Below are 22,085 nucleotides of genomic sequence, written 5' to 3'. Positions count from 1 at the left end.
GGGAATTTTACTTTCTCAGTTCATGACACCTTTAACATACCTGCCTGTATTTTTCAAGTAAGCCTGAACACTTTGATAGGCTGGTTCAGGTGTGTTTGATTGGGGTTGAAGCTAAACTCTTCAGGGACAGGATTGATCTTCAGCAGGTTTCTCAACCAGGGGTGTAGGTGGTGAAGGAGGTTTATGATAGGATGAAAAGCCATAGTTCATTACAGTGTAACCCCTTGCAACACTGCAATGTGATAGTTATAGCACCATAACACTGTTCTGCACCTATAGGTTCCTAATAGGGATTCTAATGGTTAATCAATGATTTATTAATTTTCAATAATAATTTACTTAATAATTAAACTTATCAATAGAAGATTAAGCAAGGTCATCAGTCGAGTGCATAGTTTTGAGGTGCAATATGAATCTACACAGCTATCAACATCTGTTTTAACTGAAAAAAAAGAAAGAAAAGAAAAAAAACTGAAGCTCAAAAGACAGAAGTAATAACAAAAAGATTACAAATGACATTGCCTATCTGCGTTGTCCAAGGTGATGATTTATGAGATGATAAGTTTCATCCAACCAGACTACACCATACCATCAAAAGGCATGACAGAAGATCATTATAGAATAAAGAAGAGCTAAAATATGATGCAGAGTTCAGTTGAGAAGATTTTCGTCACAGCTGACTGCTGGATGGCACTAACAAGGGAAAGCTACATAACCATTACATGCCATTTGACTGTGAATGGCAGATGACATTAGTGGTCCTGCTCACAGAGAGCTTGTAAACGCAACTTTGACAAACTTGCCTAAAAGCTTATTGAGTCCATAGGACATCACAGGGAAAGTTATAGCTTGCGTTCACGACATCACCAGAAATATAGTGGCCGCAAATGAACAAACTTGTGTCAAATGGGATTCTGTGCCGTGCTTTGCCCATACATCACAACTCACCATACATGATGGGTTCAACATATATTTAAATAGGGTCATTACGTATGTTGGAAAACTTGTTCAGCACGTCAGTCACAGTACTGTAGCTACCTAAGCACTTTGGGACAAACAGGTAGAGATAAAACTTCCACCACATCACCTGATAGAATCCTGCAAGACAAAGGGGAACACAATCAGTGACATGTTCACCCGGCTCATGGAACAAAGCAGGCTGCCGTACTGCCTGACCCACTGTCACCAAGTTCAGAATTCTTGTGCTCAAAGATGAATACTGGCAGCTGAGGGAGAACATGGCACCGGTGTTGGCAGCATTAAACTGTGACACGTCCACCGAATCTGAAAAAGGGCAATAATAAATCTCAAAAAGCTCTACCCAATTGCTTTCTTACAGTCCCAACTTACAAGAATTTAGCGCTTGGGTTTTGGGGTTCAAAACAGAAGTGCATGACTCATTGGCACAACAAATGCATGAAAGAGCTGTTTTGAGAAAAAAAAAATATATATATAAAAATTGTGTATACATCTCCTGATTATTCAAACTGAGTGCACTACCATCAAATCCATCCATGATAGTGATAATGGTAGTGCCAGACACAAACACCAGGGCTTTCTAATGTCATCAGTGAGGCTGGCTGCCAATTCAAAGAGCAGGGTCACTGACAATGTGCAGCAGGTCGAAGCTGGCAATGGGAAAAGTGCCCTTTGAATTCTTGTCAGATATAATCACAAAAAATTGTGCAGCAAAGATTCGGACAGTGGGGTGAACGACTTTATTAGAGAACAGGCTCCTTTGTCTGACTAGTACACTAGATTGGTGGATTTCAACAAGATTGTCTAGGTTGTTAAAGGGGTTCTTATGCAGGGCTTCTCATTCATCAAAACTCATCCATGGCTCCCAGCATTCTCAGCAGCCAAGCTAATCACCAATAACTATAACAGTAACTCTAGATGTTCTAACTTCACACTTTCAATAAAACATCAACATTGACTAGATCTAAACCTCTGTTAATCCTCAATAAAACATTTTATAGACAAATGGAAGCAATAATAATGTCAAACTGTGGGTTAGCATAGTTGGATCCCTGGGTGTTGTCAATTGTGTTGTGTCTAGTTATATAATATATCTTGTAAGTGCAATGTTTAAAAGTGATTGATGGTTGTACTTACCTGTGAATGGTACATCTTTATAAGAGGTGGAATGTGGCCTATAAAGAGGGAGGCCATACTCACATTTTGTGCTTGATTACCAAGTCGATGCAAGCTTCAAGATTCAAGATTTGTATTTTTCACATACAGGATTATATAGAGCATACAGTTGCTGGTCATATAATTAGAATATCATCAAAAAGTTGATTTATTTCACTAATTCCATTCAAAAAGTGAAACTTGTATATTAAATTCATTCATTATACACAGACCGATATATTTCAAATGTATATTTCTTTTAGTTTTGATTATTATAACTGACAACTAAGGAAGATCCCAAATTCAATATCTCAGAAAATTAGAATATTGTGAAAAGGTTCAATATTGAAGACACCTGGTGCCACGCTCTAATCAGCTAATTAACTCAAAACACCTGCAAAGCTTTTAATTGGCTTCTCAGTCTAGTTCTGTAGGCTACACAATCATGGGGAAGACTGCTGACTTGACAGTTGTCCAAAAGACCACCATTGACACCTTGCACAAGGAGTAGGGTGACCATATGCGCCATTCATATGGGACATGTCCCAGCCAGGATTTTAATATTGCCTAAAACATCCAGAGCAGCTTGACCAATAACATGCAGGTATTGTACATAATCGACCAATCGTGGGGCTACATGTGAGAAGGTGAGATCTAGAGGGAATGATCAAAGCGATGCTAATATGCGCACGTGTTTGTTCGTTCGATTGACTTGAAGTGTCGTTTCGCACACAACCCCCCCCCCCCCCCAAAAAAAAAAACAAAGTGCGCCACAATGCTTCAAGTCAAACGAATAAACAAACACATGAAAGCGATTCGAAAGAATAAGGAGCCGTCTGCTCTGCTCTTTATAGCTCTCATTAATGTTACACAACAATCAACCTGCACAGTGCAAATAGCCAAAACCTGGATATTTTAGGCAATATTAAAATCCTGGCTGGGACGTGTCCTGTATGAGTGGTGCATATGGTCACCCTAACAAGGAAGGCAAACACAAAAGGTCATTGCAAAAAAGGCTGGCTGTTCACAGAGCTCTGTGTCCAAGCACATTAATAGAGAGGCGAAGGGAAGGAAAAGATGTGGCAGATACAAGTGTACAAGCAATAGGGATAACCGCACTCTAGAGAGGATTGTGAAACAAAACCCATTAAAAAATGTGGGGGAGATTCACAAAGAGTGGACTGCAGCTGGAGTCAGTGCTTCAAGAACCTCTACAGACAGATGTATACAAGACATGGGTTTCAGCTGTCGCACTCCTTGTGTCAAGACACTCTTGAACAACAGACAGCGTCAGAAGCGTCTCGCTTAACTGGACAATGAACATCAAGGGCCCCATCATACACCCAGTGCAATGCGATGTAAGGCACAGAGCGTTTGCTAGTTTCAGTCCGGTGCTGCATTTTCCCATCCAGCGCCACGTCGTTTAATTTGCAAATGCATTTGCGCCCATTAATATAAAAATGTAATTATGGATAGTCATTGCATGTTTTAGAATTAGGCTACCTATCTGCAATTCAGCCTATTACTACTTATACTGATGAATGAAATTGGCGAATTAATTGAACAATTGTTCCAATACATACAAATATAAATTAACTGACTCATCGCACAGAGCTTTGGTGGATTCCTGCTTGTCCCGTAGATGATCTGCTCGCGCACTTTAACTTTGCACACGAGCAGATCGGTTTTTTTGCTTAAGAAGTGTTCAGCTTTTCTGCCAACAAATTCCGCCATGTAAATAGCGATCCGCCATGGCGCTAGCGTATCTCGCTCTTATAGGGAATGAGAGATGACACTTTGATTGGTGTATTGAACGTTATGCCCATTACTCATTAAGAGAATAGGGACAACCCATTTAAAATATGCGCCCCGGCGCAAGGACCGTTTTGGACACGCCCTGAGTGCACCTGCGCCGTGCGCTTTACACTTTGCATTTAGATCAATAAAATACGGCGCCAAGTATTTGAACTTATATCAGTTAAAACCTGCTCTTGCTATGACATTAGAATACATGCATATACTTGTTTAACTTGCAGTCTGAGTTCTTGACAGTTATGCAAGCTGCAGTGTTTCAGTGAAACAAAGTGAGTGAAGCTTGTGACATCTCCATTGTTTAAACAAAATACAATTATTATTATTTAGTCACTCACACTTTGAACATCCAATTTTAGGTTTATTATTATTTTATTTCATTATCATCAATTTGTTATTTTTTATTATGTCTCTTCTTTTGACAGTGTGAATACATTTTGGCTGTTGGTGATGTTCAAATGCAGAAGTATTTGAAACAGTAGTGTTATATTACAGTAGTGTTAACCCTGGCTGTTGATGTCCTGATGCTCCATGCTCTCTGCTTCTTCTTCGAATGCTAGGTTCTCATAATTGCATCGTGTCTGAATCTCCGGCCCACTGTCTGATGGACATCCAAGAGCTGCGGTCATAAAGACAAATAATTAACCACCAGCCATCAGTAAACAGCAGATACACAACAGTCCAGCACGCCACTGATAACAGCAAAGACTGATCAGCACACTGCATGTTTTATTCATTTAGATATTCTTGCTTATGTATCACCCTTTCTTTACAGCGGAAATACATTTTCATTTCAGAATCAGAAAGAGCTTTATTAAAAAGTGTGCTTGCACACAAGGATGTATTTATTCATTCATTTATTTGTTGTTTGTTTGTTTGATAATGAAGCTGAAAATCCACACATTATTAACACTACAGTATAGGGACAGATTTTCACTATTAACTAGTTGCTTATTAGCATGCCTATCAACATATTGGCTGTTAATTAGTGCTTATAAAGCACATATTCAGCATGATCATAATATTCTATATCCCTTAAACGAACCCAATACCTAAACTTAAAAACCTTACTAACTATTAATAAACAGTAAATTAGTGTTTCTGTGGCTCAGTGGTAGAGCATTAAATTAGCAGTGCAAAAAGTTGTAGGTTCAATTCCCAAGGAACACACATACTGGTAAAAGATGTAGCCCGAATGCACTGTAAGTCACTTTGGAGAGAAGCTTCTGCTTTTTTTAATAAATGAAATGTCCATTAGGAGTTTATTGAGACAAAAGTCGAAGTTACTAGTTTGTTAATAGTGAGAATTGTCCCTGAAAAGGGGATTTGTTGTTGTTGACACATTTACGTACATATTTATTCCTCTTATCTATTAATATACTATGCTAATTTTATTTACAGTCATTCTCCAGTATATAACCTTTAGTCCAATCCTTTTTTTTTCTTTTTTTCTATTTTTTTTTTTTTTGTGTGTTATTGCATAATTTTTCTGGAAGTACTATTTTAATTTGTCTTATTTTACTGTGTTTTTACTAAATGTGTTTGTTGTTTGGAAAATTGCACAGTTCTTGATTCTAAGCATCAGTACTCAGTATTAAATATACTGAGTCTCCAGTCGAGTAGAAAAAATGCATTAATGCAAACTGTGTCTTTTAACCAGGAAGCCTTGAAACACTATTCACAACATTTTTTATTATTTAATTACCAGTCAGCAGGCAACAATATAAAACAAACCAATGAAACGCCATAATCTGTTGCCATTTAAATAAATATTTGAAATGTCAAATACTTTTGTTATAAAATTTAAATATTATAAAAAATGTATCCAATTAATTAATAAAATTATTGACCTAATAATCATTTTAATAATCATTAAAATAAATATTAATGGTTTAATAAAAATAGTATAGATGTCCACATATGGAACTTCCAGAAAGTTTATTAGTAAAGCTGTGCAATATTTACTACTCTGATGAAGAGATGACTGGTTGAACAGTTGTGCTGTTTCACTAAACTTTAATTAAACTTTAATTTAACTTGCAGAAGCTGTGAGAACATCTGCTTCACTGCTAAAAGATGTATTACTATGCAAGAAAATAAAACATCTGTTATAAAAACTGGTAGAGTTTGAATGTGTACATAATTGAATGTGTATCAAGAAAGCATATTTCCAGTGAAAATTTATTTGATGTTCATCCCTCTCAGGTTATCCACTAATCATCACAGAAGAACAGAAGTGAACAGAGAAGAGAGCAGATGTGGACTCACGGTATGTGTTTCGGCTGTCTGATATGTGGAGCTGCTCTGTCCTGATCACAGATAGATGGAACGTGTCACTCGATGGTGATGATGATGTAGGTGGCACATCAATCTCCTCATCGATCTAAACTCATACAGCAACAAACAGTAAGTCCCACACCGTCCATCATGCCTGAATGAAGACGGCTCTGCTGGTTTGGCCAAACTCACCTTGTATTTGAGAATGTGAAATTTACACATGGGGCAGGTGGGGTGTTCCAGCAGCCATGGCTCAATGCACTTCTTATGGTAGAAATGTCTGGAAAAGAGAATTATCATCACAGTTTTTTCATTTAATTCATTAAAAAAAAAAAAGAAAAAGAAAAAAAGGAAAAAGAAAAACAGAGAAAACAACTACTCCAGTGCATATTTAAAATACAACACAATAGGGTTTGATTGGTTAGTGTTAGTTAATGCATTAACTGATACTGAACAAAATATGAGTAATATGTTTGTTACAGTACTTACTAACCTTTGTTAATGTTAGTAAAAATACAGTTATTCACTGTTAGTTCATGTTAGCTCAGGTCCTTCATCTAATTTTGACAGATGAAACATTTGATTTTATTAATGTATTAATTAATGTTGGAAATAGCATGAATTGAGATCAGTAAATGTTTAAAACTTTTTCATTTTTTTTTTCTAATTGGTTAATTTATATTATATTTAATGTCTTCTCTAAAGATATGCCTCATGTGTGAAGCAAAACAGATGCCTTTCATTCAACAGAATCTCTGCTTGATAAGCAAGCTACCATAGTGAAAATAACCAAAATGCAAGGAAATTCAAATGATGTTATGAAATGTGTGTGTTGTTGATGTTGTCCTCACACCGCACCTGCAGGGTAAAACGGTGACCTTTTCATTGTGTCTGAATGACTCGGTGCACACAACACAGCTCACATCCTCTGATTCCACCTCCTAAAAACACACAGACAAATTCAAATACTAACGTGGAAGTTTTGCATGGAAAAACAGTATGTCCAGCTATAAACAGACTCTAAAAACTTCCAGGGCTGAGCATATCCACAAACAATCCAATGTTTTTATTTAGCACAGTGGCTAAATAAACAAATAAACAGAGGTCACTCTTTAAGTTTAATAGTAATGGCTTTATGAATTTTTTTCTGAAATACAATAACAAATGTAGAATCAACAGCGTCTTACAATTCAGCTTCATTTGTCGCACCGAAAGATAAATTGCAGTGCTTTACAACTATAGGACAGGAAGAGCTAAGTAAACTTATCACTGCATAATAAACATGTTTATTAGGTCCTGTAACCACTAAATTACTAAGAGAGTTGTTACCTGTAGCAAAAGAAACGCTTCTCAATATTATTAACTTGTCGTTATCTTTAGGTCACATCCCAAAACCATTCAAGCTGGCGGTTATTAAGCCTCTTATTAAGAAACCACAACTAGATCCTAGTGAACTGGCAAATTATAGGTCCATTTCAAATCTTCAATTTATGTCTAAAATTTTTGAAAAAGTTGAGTCTGCTCAATTGTGTTGCAAAAAAATGATCTATTATGAATTAAAATTACCAATGACCTGCTTCTTGCGTCAGATCAAGGCTGCATCTAATTTCTAGATTAACTTGATCTTAGTGCTGCGTTCGACACCATAGATCATGACATACTCATAGATCGATTACAAAACTATACAGGTATTCAAGGGCAGGCTCTAAGATGGTTTAGATCCTACCTGTCCGATCGCTACCATTTTGTTTACTTAAATGGGGAGTCATCTCATTTATCATCAGTAAAATATGGAGTGCCACAAGGATCCGTCCTAGGTCCCCTTCTATTTTCAATATACATGTTGCCCCTTGGTAATATTATTAGAAAATACGGGATTAGTTTCCACTGTTATGCTGATGATACTCAGCTATATATCTCAACGAGACCAGATGAAACTTCCCAATTATCTAAGCTAACAGAGTGTGTTAAAAATGTAAAAGATTGGAAGACCAATAATTTTCTCCAATTAAATTCAGATAAGACAGATATATTAATTATTGGACCAAAAAACACTACACAGAATCTTGTAGATTACAATCTGCAACTAGATGGATGTACTGTTACTTCTTCTACAGTCAAAAATCTGGGTGTTACATTAGACAGCAACTTGTATTTTGAAAGTCATATTTCCCATGTTACAAAAACTGCATTCTTCCATCTTAGAAACATTGCCAAGCTACGAAACATGTTATCTGTCTCTGATGCAGAAAAGCTAGTTCATGCATTCATGACCTCTAGACTGGACTATTGTAATGCACTTCTAGGTGGTTGTCCTTGTTTCTTCAATAAACAAGCTACAGGTCGTCCAAAATGCAGCGGCTAGAGTCCTTACCAGGTCAAGAAAATATGATCATATTACCCCAATTTTACAGTCTCTGCACTGGCTACCTATTAAGTTCCGTATCAGTTACAAATTATCATTACTTACCTATAAGGCCCTAAATGGTTTAGCTCCTGCGTACCTAACTAGCCTTCTACCACGCTACAACCCATCACGCACCCTAAGGTCACAAAACGCTGGACTTTTGGTAGTTCCTAGGATAGCAAAGTCCACTAAAGGAGGTAGAGCTTTCTCACATTTGGCTCCCAAACTCTGGAATAGCCTTCCTGATAATGTTCGGGGTTCAGACACACTCTCTCTGTTTAAATCTAGATTAAAGGCACATCTCTTTAGCCAAGCATTCATATAATGTATCTCATATCTCATGGCGCTAGTCAAGAAGGCACAAAAGTGACTGTAATTTTTAAGAATGCTCAGGAAGATTTATCTGTCACAGCAGCTTCTTGTGTCATTCTATCGATGTTCTACTGAGAGCGTACTCACACATGGCATGCTGCTGTGGTATGGATGCAGCTCTGCAGCTGACAAAAAGGCTCTGCAGAGAGTCACAAAGACTTCAGAGAACATCACAAACCAACCTGCGCTGGAAGACATATTCATTACACGTTGCCTGAAGAAAACACACTACATTCTAAAGGATTCACATCATCCTGTCCATCATCTGTTTAAACTGCTACCCTCTGGAAAACACTATAGGTCCATTAAAACACGCACCACAAGATGAACAGTTTTTATCTAAAAGCTGTTACCCTACTGAACAAGAGCATGCATTAATGACAATAACACCTGTGCACTTTACTTTATATTTATCACTTATTTCTATTAGTCATTTACTGTATACATTGGAAAGTCTATAATTTCGTTGTATATCTATTTACAATGACAATAAAAGATTAATTGAATTGAATTGAATTGATAACCTTGTACTTCAGTTACATTTGATCAAATGCATATTTTCATTATTTTGCTTGGTTTGAACACATCATTCTTGCTTGGTTGGAACAGCAGCTACGCTAATTTTTTTCTATTACCTTCTCTGTTTCTGTGTAATACTAGGAATAACACAAGCTTCAGTCGAGATCCAGCCCCATATAGAAACCTGAGATGACTGAACACCTGAGAAGAGATTATGCCGACCCCCCAGAAGACCTCAGATGATGCCAGCCCTCAGACAACAAACAAAACTAACAAATTTTGCTGTAATAGACATCAACTTGAGATAGTCTCCACTGATAAGCTCTTACTGTCACACACCTGGACTCATTTTGTGTGTTTTTGCCCCTGTGACCCAGTTTCTGTCTTCCGTGTCTGGTTTGATTAGTTTCCAGGTGTGTCTCTTCATTTCCCCATGTGTTCCATGTCCCTGTTAATTTAGTCATGCCATCCACCTGTGTTTCCCCAATTATCCTTTCTACTTAAGCCTTGTCCTTGCAGTTCTGTTTGGTCGGGTCTACTCGTCTAAATGTCAACTAGTCTACTTGTCTACCTGTCCACTTGTTATCTGTTACTTGCCACTTGCCACCTGTTATTTACTACTTACCTTGTTTATGTTTGATTTAATAAATCCTTGTTTCGTTTATCCCTCGGCTTCGTGTTCCTTCCAGCAGCGTAAGCCGTGACAGAAGACCCGACCTAAAAAGAAGTTAAAAACTGCGTGTTTTCCCTCCGTTTTGTTTTCCGTTTTTTCACAGTCTTTTTGTTTCCGTAGTGTTTCATGGATCCCCTCTATCGCCCCGAATACCTCCTCCTCCTGCTGGAGCAGGAGGGACTGTCTCTCGAGGACCATACCAGACGGTTTCTCTGGCTAGCTAATGCCACCAGCTACCCGGACCACGCGCTCTGCACCTTTTATCACGCCAGCCTGAACCCTAGGTGCAGAGCGTTGTCGCCCGAAGATGGTCCTCGGGAGGATTTCGCCGCCTTTATAGAGTGGAATCTGGTGAGAAATGGGTCACCTCTCACGGTCGGCCCAATGGAGGATCTCGCCAGGTCCACTCTGGACCCAGAGCCCAGCCTACAATCTCACCGCGGTACGAGGCATAAGCCCGAGCCCACCGATGACGGAGAGCCAGAGAGCAACCCGTCAGACCAGGTGCGAGAGCCGGCGACACTGCCCACCACGAGGGAGCAAATTGTGGAGCGCCAATTGGGTCAAAATGAGGGGGTTTCCAATTCACCTATGCCAGATCCTCTGTTAAGCCCAGGAAGGGCTCCTGATCCTCCTGTAAGCCCAGGACGGGCTCCTGATCCTCTGTTAAGCCCAGGAAGGGCTCCTGATCCCCCGTTAAGCCCAGGACGGGCTCCTGATCCTCCTGTAAGCCCAGGACGGGCTCCTGATCCTCTGTTAAGCCCAGGAAGGGCTCCTGATTCCCCGTTAAGCCCAGGACGGGCTCCTGTTCCCCCGTTAAGCCCAGGACGGGCTCCTGATCCTCCTTTAAGCCCAGGAAGGGCTCCTGATTCCCCGTTAAGCCCAGGACGGGCTCCTGATCCTCCTTTAAGCCCAGGACGGGCTCCTGTTCCCCCGTTAAGCCCAGGACGGGCTCCTGTTCCCCCGTTAAGCCCAGGACGGGCTCCTGTTCCCCCGTTAAGCCCAGGACGGGCTCCTGATCCTCCTGTAAGCCCAGGACGGGCTCCTGATCCTCTGTTAAGCCCAGGAAGGGCTCCTGATTCCCCGTTAAGCCCAGGACGGGCTCCTGTTCCCCCGTTAAGCCCAGGACGGGCTCCTGATCCTCCTTTAAGCCCAGGAAGGGCTCCTGATTCCCCGTTTAGCCCAGGACGGGCTCCTGATCCTCCTGTAAGCCCAGGACGGGCTCCTGATCCTCTGTTAAGCCCAGGAAGGGCTCCTGATCCCCCGTTAAGCCCAGGACGGGCTCCTGATCCTCCTGTAAGCCCAGGACGGGCTCCTGATCCTCTGTTAAGCCCAGGAAGGGCTCCTGATTCCCCGTTAAGCCCAGGACGGGCTCCTGTTCCCCCGTTAAGCCCAGGACGGGCTCCTGATCCTCCTTTAAGCCCAGGAAGGGCTCCTGATTCCCCGTTAAGCCCAGGACGGGCTCCTGATCCTCCTTTAAGCCCAGGACAGGCTCCTGTTCCCCCGTTAAGCCCAGGACGGGCTCCTGTTCCCCCGTTAAGCCCAGGACGGGCTCCTGTTCCCCCGTTAAGCCCAGGACGGGCTCCTGTTCCCCCGTTAAGCCCAGGACGGGCTCCTGATCCTCCTTTAAGCCCAGGACGGGCTCCTGATCCTCCTTTAAGCCGAGGACGGGCTCCTGAACCCCCGTTAAGCCCAGGACGGGCTCCTGAACCCCCGTTAAGCCCAGGACGGGCTCCTGATCCTCCGTTAAGCCCAGGACGGGCTCCTGATCCTCCGTTAAGCCCAGGAAGGGCTCCAGCCCCAGAGCTTACTCCAATGCCTGCTCCTCCAAAATAACCCACCCTCCCACCCACTCCTGCCTCCTCCTCCGCTGTCGTCTGGCTGCCCCTCTGCTCGCCCTCAGCCTACCATCATTGTGGTGCGAGCTCAGCGGGACCGCCATCCTCCAGCGACGCCTTGGTCGGCGTCTCCCTCACCTCCGCCTCCAGCCTCTGAGGCCTGGACTCCGCCTCTGCCCGTTGACCCGTCAGCTCCACCATGGCTCCTAGCTCCTTCCTCTCCGCCGTGGCCCGGCAGTCCGCAGGCTCTGCCTGGCTCCCTCGTCCCTCCGGCTCCGCCTTGGTCTGGCGTCATCCTTCCTATGCCTCGGGACTCCACTCCTCCGGCTTCACCTCATCCCTCCGTCCCTCCGCCTCCGTCAGGCTCCTTCATCCCCTCGGCTACACCTCAGTCCTCGGTCACTCTGGCCTCACCGCGGCCTTCCGGATCCACATCGCCGCGTCAGTCACCAGAGCCATCTGTTCCGCCTAGGACCTCCGGCTCCTCCCCGTCACCCTGGCTCTTCGGCTCTCCGTCTCCGCCTCGGGCTCCTCCTCCACTTGCTCCGTTGCCGTGGGTCGAGTCCCTGGAGTCAGTGACCATTCCTCCTCCATGGCTCCTTCCACCGTCGGCCCCACCTTGGGCCGTTATGGCTGTGGCCTGGGTCCTGCTGGGTACCTCCTGCTTCACATCCTTCCTGTCTCCTCCCTGGCTCCTCCCTCCGTCATCTCCTCCCTGGCTCCTTCCTCTGTAGTCCCTGTCTGCTGGCCCCCTCCTGGGAGGCTGTCCTCCACCGGAACCTCCTCCCAAGTTCCCACCCACGCCTCCCTTTGTTGTTTCTACGGTGCGAGGACGCACCTACCGGGAGGGGGGAGTACTGTCACACACCTGGACTCATTTTGTGTGTTTTTGCCCCTGTGACCCAGTTTCTGTCTTCCGTGTCTGGTTTGATTAGTTTCCAGGTGTGTCTCTTCATTTCCCCATGTGTTCCATATCCCTGTTAATTTAGTCATGCCATCCACCTGTGTTTCCCCAATTATCCTTTCTACTTAAGCCTTGTCCTTGCAGTTCTGTTTGGTCGGGTCTACTCGTCTAAATGTCAACTAGTCTACTTGTCTACCTGTCCACTTGTTATCTGTTACTTGCCACTTGCCACTTGCCACCTGTTATTTACTACTTACCTTGTTTATGTTTGATTTAATAAATCCTTGTTTCGTTTATCCCTCGGCTTCGTGTTCCTTCCAGCAGCGTAAGCCGTGACACTTACATAATATAATGTAGAATCTTTAATTTTCTGTAAAGTTGCTTTGCATCGATTTGCATTGTGAAAAGCACTATACAAATTAACTTGAATTGAATTGAAAAACACACCACAAAACCAGTCATAAGGTTCTGTTTTTTAATTGAGAATAATGCATCATATGAAAGCTGAATAAATAAGCTTGTAAGCTTTGATGTATGGTTTGTTAGGATAATATTTGACTGAGATACAACTATTTGATCATCTGGAATATGAGAAGAAAAAAATCTAAATATTGAGAAAATCACTTTTAAAGTTGTTCAGATAAAGTTATAAGCAATGCATATTACTAATCAAAAATATATTTTGAGAAATTAACAATAGGAAATTTAATTTACAAAATATCTTCATGGAACATGATCTTTTCTTAATATCCTAATGATTTTGGCATAAAAAAAGGATAATTTTGACCCATACAATGTACTGTTGGCTATTGCAACAAATATAGCCATGCTGCTTAAGACTGGTTTTGTGCTCCATGTTCTCATTTCTCTCTGATCTGGCTGTAAGGCACAGTACCGGGTCGCCCGTCCGCAGAGTCCGCACTTCTAACTTTGCTATGGCTTTTTCATTTTCTCTCTTCATCTCCATCTGTTCAGAAATGAATGACACAACAGAATGAGTGAGATTTCTGAATTTCTGACTCTGAACTCCACTGACTTCTGAGCAGCTTAGTGCTGTACCTCTTGCTTCTTGAGCTGCTGGTTTCTGTACATTCGTTTGATGAACAGATAAGCGAAGTAGAACAAGGTGATGGCTGTTATGCCGATGAAGGTGAAGGAGAGAGAGTATGCCCATGTGCTGCTGTACCACCAGCCGTGAGTTTTGGCCACTGCGATCGCCACATACACATCTGAGCCCTTATTCACCAGGTCAGCCATCTCTGTGCCCAGAATATTGCCAACCATGATGGCAACTATGTTAGTGGCATCTGTAGAAATAAAACAATTCGATATTAACCACGACCAGTTCATTAGAAAACTCTAGTATCAAGTTCATGCATGCTGTTAAGACTCATTATGCATAATAACGTACAAAAAAATCTCACTAGATGATTACAGTTTGGTTATATACAGTTTATATACGGTTTATATACAGTGTAATTATTAATGTAAGTACTGAGTAATACCAATTAACAACATGCACTTACTATAGAGTTAGGGTTAGTGTTTGGTTCAGGCTTTTTGCATATGATTACACATCATTTTTCTGTTATTAGTATAATAAGTATACTGTAAAATAAAGTGTTACCTATAGTTCTCCATCACTATGACAAATTCCTGTCAGCTGGACTCAGAAAGGCCATGTTGATTATTTGTACGATTAAAAGATTTGTCAAGCACGGCAAAACATATCTGCTTATGTTATAGATTAAAAACATATTTGAAACTCTGGAATCTCTGGGATTTTGACAATTAATAGATAAAAAGGAAAGTTTGTAGATGTAAACTGAAATTTCCCATCTAATTAGTTGGGCTTACTTAAAAAAAAGCATGCAAACTGATTGCCTTGAAAAAACTAAGTAAAGATAAATAGGCATAGAATGTTGTACTGACAAATGCTTAGTTAGTATAGTTTACTTAGACGAGTAACTAAAAAAGAACTGGGTACTTGATCCTTTCATTTAGGTTTACTCATGATTAGTATAACTACTCACTGACTCCCGGAGTGCATTGTTACAGAATAATTTATGCAGTTGCTTTGTTTTATGGATTTTGTTTTCATTTGCCAATTTTATTTGCTGTCTTGTGTCAGTAGCAGCACAACAAAAAGAGCAACCAAAATGGTTATTGTTACAATGAATACAAATAAAAATTGTTCTAATTTCTGTGCTGAATATTTAAGTCTGTGTGTGACTTCAGCATATTACTACAAATTATTTAAGGATTATATTAACCCAAATATGAAGCTGTCAAGATATTTATGAAAAAAAGAAAAATGGAAAATTGCTTTAATTAGAAGATAAGTCACCTTCTATAAGAAATCTATATATTACTTGTCTTCCTTTAAACTAAATTACTCTGATTTCATATAGCATTGCTGCTTTATCAGAAAAATCTATATATAATAACTTTTAGTTATTATATATAATATATATATATATATATATATATATATATATATATATATATATATATATATATATGAAAGAAGTTCAAGTGCCCAGCCAAAGGAAACACTAATCACTATAATGGTGAGTAAAAAAAAAAAAACCCAAAAAAAACCCCACACATTAGAGAAAATCAACATCAATTTATGAAGTTAGCTTATGTGATGATCTCTCAAATATTTACGTTGTATTGAAAATTCAACATTCAAGATGACTTTGGAAAACTAGTGAATACAACTAATGAAAGATAACTGCAGACATGGAGGAAATGAGTGAAAAGTCCATTAAGACTTATTTTCTTCTTCTTCTGTTGTTATGTTGCGCATTAGCAAAATATTAGTTCACTGCTGCATCTCACTGGTTAATTAATGTCATTGGTTCCTTTGTTTTTGTTACTTGAATATTTCAAGTAAGTGTCACTCAGAACAGTAAGTAAATTGTTTTATTTGCCTTGAAAGTAGCCGTAACTTAATAAAACCTACTAAGTATAACAACTAAGTAAAGATTGCTAATTAAATCTAAGTAAGGTGGACTATTGGATTTTACAATGTACACTAAAGTGCAGGCAAGTAGACGTCATTTCCTCATTGACACATCTTAATACAAGGTTCAAGTGAGGCATTCTAGTCATCCAAATATCTTGCTGTCATATATCAAGCCATGCATAACGCCTGGAGAAAACCCATCATAGAGCAACGGCATTATACAGTTCAGGGAATGAAGTGGAACTCATGAACTCCTTGAGAAAATGACATAAGAGTGAGTCATAAAGTCCTTGGGTGAAATTCAACTCACATAAAAGTTTACAGTGCTGTATCTGTACTGAACAAAGAAACAATCAACGTCAGTCACAGGAACATTCCAGCGTTTAACACACACTTACAGCAAGACCTGAACAACAGCTGGAACTATATTGAAATATCTTTGTAATAACTATTGTAATAATTATTGCATACACAACTCCTTCAGTTCATTTATTTTTGGCAAGCTGTGCTGGAATGATGTGATTCAGATCAAGTAACAGAACACTGAAGCATGGTAAACACATTGCTTGTCATTACTAATGGTACATTCGGTAGTTCTTCAGCTAGCGTTAGCATTGCTGTTCTTCGTGTACTTTAAGAACCAGTAGCACAACAGTTTTAGACACTCGAGTCAAGTAAGATCAATGTCAATTAGACTGATACTACTGAGTTTTAGAGAGTAGTTCACACAATTAATTATCTTAACTTTATGCCATTCAGATGACTCTTTACATAACCACATTATATATATATATATATATATATATATATATATATATAGATAGATAGATATATATAGATATATATATTAATGCGGTCAAACGATTAATCGCATCCAAAAGAAAATTTTTGTTTACATAATATATATGAAATACTTATTATATTATATGAGCTGAGCAAGACCACTTCATGGAAACATTTCAGACTTCACAAGAGTTACTTTTGTACTGTTTATATAGACAATAGCCAGCAATTTTATTTATATATATATATTTATATATATATATATATATATATATATATATATATATATATATATATATATATATATATATTTATATATATATTTATTTATTTTATTTTTATTTATTTATTTTTTTTATCTGCCTGTTATGTGTTTTATATTGTTAAGAAATGGTTAGGTTTAGGGTAGTGGTCAAAAACATTTCTGAAAGTATAAAGATATTATATAACAAATTTTAGCCATGTATTTAAAGCAAGTAATAGGCTTTAGTCAGGATAATTTTTTTAAAGAATGAAATTGAGGCTTGAGGGACTGAAATACAGTGCGTTCAGTGGATTGTACTGTAGTTTAACAAAATAGCGAATATTCAACCGACTAAATGTCTTTCCAAAGAAAAAAGCCTTCATAAAACAGTTTTGTAAGTTGTTGTATAAAACGACATGATCTATGACCTTTATCCAGTGCGTGACATTGTAAACTCACAGCCTCACTTTCATCCGCCTCAGATTTAATATGGTGTCTAAACTGATTAGAGCCTGTTAAAAACAATGAATTTCCCAGTTGATATAACGACATCTTCACTAATTAATACTCACATGCATGCTTTTATGCCTTGGGAACAAGAATAAGTCATAATTTAAAACAACCATTTGTTATTGTACAATTTTAATCCTATTAATAATGTATATAATAATGCAGACTAATATTAGCTTCAACAACCCTTTTTTTATTATTTTGTATTCTGTTTTTCAAAATCTTAATGTCATGAAAAAGTAGACCTAATGTATGTGTTTTTTATTATATATTTAATCTACTAAGACATTTTACAAATTGATTCTTTAGTCAGAACAACTTACTCAAGGATGAAGTTAGGTATTTAATAGCATGTAGAAAAAAATCAGTCAGATTTATTCATTCCTCTATATTATTTTCTTCCACTACTTAAACATCTAATGGAGTTGTTTTCTTGTGAGAATTACCTTTGTCTTGCTCTCTGTTGCTGTGAGACAACACAGCACAATATTCTGTAAGCTGCCTTAACACAGACTGGCTAGTTTAGTTTAACACAGATGGCCAGCTAGAGAAACTCTCGTACCTGAGTGGGACATCAGTTCAGTGTTATTGCCTGTCCCATCTATGTTGTAAATAACCACCGCCGAGGCTCTTTGTCGCCGGGCAGCTCGTATCTTCTGTGAATATGTACAGTCTCCCTTTTTTATCAGGGCAATCCATGGCTGCTGTTTCGCGGTGAAAGTAGTGTTCTTCGAGCACGCTAGAGGATCTGAATTTGGAAGCACAAGAAGCCCAGAAGCTGAAACAATGGGTGAGTCCACTCCAAACACGCCACACTCACATATACTGCCCACAGTTTCATTAGATACGCTGTCAAAGTATCTGACTTCCACATAGGCAGTCCAGAAAAACAAGGAAGTGCTTAGTTGGAAGCAGCACTGGAAAACAAACACCGACAGCCAGATACATGAACGTCCATGTCCTGTTCTAAGCTTCAGGTTGGCTTTCATTGTATCAGGTAAACACGACTGTGTTTTGACAGTGCTCTGTCGCCACCGAAAGTAATCAGATACCTTCTTGGTGGTAATATAAGATGTTTTTACGTCAGGTGAGGTGTTCTTATCTCAGTGGACCTTGGACACTGGTTAAGATAAATTCATTCCAAAGGGTTGGGTTTTAGTACTTTATTTTCAGGAAACTGCTGCTACTTTCAGCCCTCTGTTAGAACTCATGGTCAGTTTTACCAGCTTGACTTTTTAACAACATTTGCCCCCCCGAATTGTTCCTTATTTTGGAAGCAAATATGATAATTTTAGGTAACACTGTTTTGATAGTCTACTTTAGGCATGTTACTAACAGTAAGTAAATTGTAACTACATGTCAACCAGCAGGCATTACACTTTATATTGACGGAACATACAATATACTGACAATGAGAAACTTTCCAAGTATATTTCAACCTATTCTTCTAAACCTAAACCTAACCTAACAGTCTACTCTGAGAGATAATAGATATGTAGTTGCAAAGTTAATTATAGTTAATAGAATGTCTAAAGTGGACTATCAAAATAAAGTGTAACCGAATTTTATCCCAGGTTAAAAATGGGTCAGTTTGTCCCTGTAAGTATAGAAACAATGGAGGATTTAAAGAAAGAGGTTTTGCTGCATAATGTTTCATATGAGGATTGGCATTGGAATTGAAGTAAACCAGTTGTAGCTGGTCATAGAAACTATAAACTAATAAACTAACTGTGATCATCATATCTCACTTCCTCCTTCTGAAGTTTTCTATTAGATTATAACTGTCATGCAAACACAAGGCTCTTCATCTCTGCTCATTCTTCCCGGACTACACATGTTCCTCATTCACCTTCAGTCAAGAACTGCACTTGCATCAGGCTAGTATTACGATCTAATTAATATTAGGGCTTATTTGTCCCATTATATTTATTTTGCACCTTCATGAGTGCATGATCATGATCAACTTGTTTAGGGTGAACCTTGTCATCATCTACATTAACAGCATCCTCATCTACTCCTGGAATGAGACAACGTCAACATATGATGCTGGGAAAGCTGTGGGAGCGTTCTGTGTTTCCTTAAACTGGAGGTATGAGCTCCATCAGTCATCTAAACAGTTTTTAAGATTTAACATCAGTCCTGAGGGGGTACAAATGGACCAGGGGAAGATCCAAGCCATTGCATTTTCCACTTGGTTTGCAACTTGTATCAGTCTAAAGCAGGGTGTCAAACTCAGTTCCTGGAGGACCAGAGCCCTGCAGAGTTTAGATCCAACCCTAATTAAACACACCTGATTGAGCTAATCAAGTCCTTCAGGCTTATTTGAAAACTACATGATATTTGTTGGAACAGGGTTGGAACGAAACTTTGCAGGGCTCCGTCCCTCCAGGAACTGAGTTTGACACCCCTAAACAGTTTTATCACATTTTAGGTTTTGTCAAAGATTCGTGGTATTAAAGGCTGCCAAAGACAGAAGCTTATCTATAATGTTTGGAGAATGCTCCTCAATCTCTGCTGATGCATGGTGTCCAGCAAGGATCGATTCTTGCCCCGGTTCTGTTTTGTTATTCCCATCCTGACAATGTTCCTTTCGTTTATGTTTCTTTTTTGTTTCGTTGACTTTGGAACAATGTGTGTCCTTCAGAAGCGTATAAGCACTGATGCATGGGCCGTACCGGAATTTGGAAGAGTGAGGAAAATTCTCTGGGCTTGTGTTTCAATGCATTGACGCGTGCACTCCTTGCCAACAGGTTTTCAGTCAGTTGTGTCTATGTTCTAAACAGAACAGCAGAGATCACCCACAGATGATGCATATGTCAAACATGGAAAAGAAACTTACTCTCTCCTAACATGTCTATTCCCAATATGATACACCTCCCCCTAGTGTGCATCTCCCAGTCTAATTCATGTTTTTGAGTTAACACTTTGCTTTACTAGGTGAAGCGATTGCAAAACATGCAAGCTTCAAAGTCTGTCTCTTTAAATGACTGAGTTCTGTGTGAAGGTTAGTGACACTAAATGTCCAGTGTAAGCAGAGATCAATGGATCTGTAAAGAATCTCTTGTCAGATCTATTGCTGTAGTTTATAATGTTATAATGTCTGACTTTGAATAAAAGAGGGAGGCAAAAGTGAGGAAAATTCCACCCTTTTCTTTATTAGCAGACACTGCAACATCAGAGTGTACATAACAACCTGCAGACTTCAACACGTCAGTCACATGAAAAAATTACAATTTGCATGAAAAAAATCATATTTAATAAGCTTCATTTTTAATTTGTAGATTCTTTTTTTTTTTAAAGATACAGTGAAATATATCAGCTCTCGCAAATCTCTGCTTGAAGGCTGTGACCCATCCCCCCAACCCCCCACTTATGAATAATACACCAAAATCTAAATGACTTAATAGTAAAGAAAACATACATGTTAAAAAAGTCAATTTCCCCACCGCCATTTATAACCACTGTTTAAAACCCGAAAAACAAGTGTGAGGACGGAGGATAAAGAGAATGTAGAAACACTTTAAGAAAACACTCCAAACTCTAGAGGCAGGTATGATTTTTCTAGACCAAATAAGTTATCATTAACAATAAATGGCATTTAAAAACACCTTTAGTGTGGCGTCCTCGCAGAAACAATCGCTGCAGATCTACAGGGTGCTCAGCATTTAGCTTAATTTTGTGCTAAAAAACCTGTGCTGATACTTATAAAACCATTGATAAAAATATTTCTCTGTGAACGATATGCCTTGGAGATTGGACAATGACACAACACTAGGAGTGATGAGGAGCTGTGATGACAGTGTTGATGGGAGGCAATAGTGCTACTCAGATTTCACTTCCTTCGCATGTTTTTGAGTCTTTGTGACCTGAGGATGGGTTGAGAGGAAGAAATCATCAAGAGATATGAAGAACATCCTAGTGTAACAGCATTTCAATGATTTTATTCCACACGGTCAACCCAAAATGAAAGTAAAATGTGTTTATTAAAAAGTTTTCTGTAAAGTCTAAAGTTTATGAGATTATAACACACCGCGTTGGTCTTGTCCTCTCAGTTCTCTGAGTGGTTCTCCTCGCTGGCTGCAGACTCAGAGCTCTCCTTGGCCTTCACCTTGCTCTTTTTATCCTCTTTTTTGACATTGGCAGCTTTGTCTTTCTAAAGAGGAAGTGAATCATTGGCAACAACGCATTAGGACAGCATATACACGTGAAAACTCACAATAATGGTACTTTAAATGCTGTAGCACAGAAACTATTCATTTATTGTACATGGTGTATGTTTATATATGCCTATTGTGATTTAGCCTGTGAATATGCTGCAAAGTAGCATTGCCTAAGGGGATAATTTGACTTAGTAACTAACATTGTTCTAACATTATAGTTTATTGCTGGTTTGTTAGGTATTTGGTAGTATTTACCTTAGCTGTCTTTTTTGGTTTGGGTTCAGCCTTCACATAAGCTGGTCTCTATGAAGAAAAACACATCTGAGAGGTGAAACACACACACACACACACACACACACAATCTGAAAATGGCAACATACTTACAGCTGATAACCGTGCAGATCTCCTCTGAGGCTGAAAAGAGGACACATAAGAAACAAGCACAAAACTACAAATCAAGCGGAAATATTTCAATAAACAAT

The 22,085-nt window shown here is 39.4% G+C and overlaps 2 protein-coding genes across 2 annotated transcripts in view; both read right to left on the bottom strand.

Annotated features, from left to right (window-relative positions):
* Positions 1 to 4,301: 4,301 nt before the first annotated feature.
* Positions 4,302 to 18,494, bottom strand: LOC132110240 (RING finger protein 148). Its single transcript, XM_059516833.1, has 7 exons — positions 18,006 to 18,494; positions 13,995 to 14,242; positions 13,831 to 13,902; positions 7,081 to 7,163; positions 6,415 to 6,502; positions 6,214 to 6,328; positions 4,302 to 4,564 (listed from the first exon to the last, which is right to left on the bottom strand). Exons 1-7 carry the CDS (start codon positions 18,430 to 18,432, stop codon positions 4,446 to 4,448), a joined length of 1,152 nt encoding a protein of 383 aa, XP_059372816.1. The 5' UTR covers positions 18,433 to 18,494; the 3' UTR covers positions 4,302 to 4,445.
* A 2,435-nt stretch (positions 18,495 to 20,929) lies between these two features.
* The window catches only part of hmgn6 (high mobility group nucleosome binding domain 6), a 2,154-nt gene continuing 998 nt past the window's right edge, over positions 20,930 to 22,085 (bottom strand). Inside the window, exons 3-6 of the mRNA XM_059516832.1 lie at positions 21,988 to 22,017; positions 21,859 to 21,906; positions 21,474 to 21,596; positions 20,930 to 21,309 (exon numbers count right to left, since the gene is read on the bottom strand). Of these exons, the coding sequence (XP_059372815.1) occupies positions 21,492 to 21,596; positions 21,859 to 21,906; positions 21,988 to 22,017 (183 nt within the window). The 3' untranslated portion in view covers positions 20,930 to 21,309; positions 21,474 to 21,491. The remainder of the gene's footprint in view (positions 21,310 to 21,473; positions 21,597 to 21,858; positions 21,907 to 21,987; positions 22,018 to 22,085) is intronic.

The sequence above is a fragment of the Carassius carassius genome, chromosome 29 (assembly GCF_963082965.1).
Source record: "Carassius carassius chromosome 29, fCarCar2.1, whole genome shotgun sequence".
NCBI lineage: Eukaryota > Metazoa > Chordata > Actinopteri > Cypriniformes > Cyprinidae > Carassius > Carassius carassius.
Note: the sequence above shows the minus strand (reverse complement) of the source record. Positions and strands in the feature narration are given on the sequence as shown.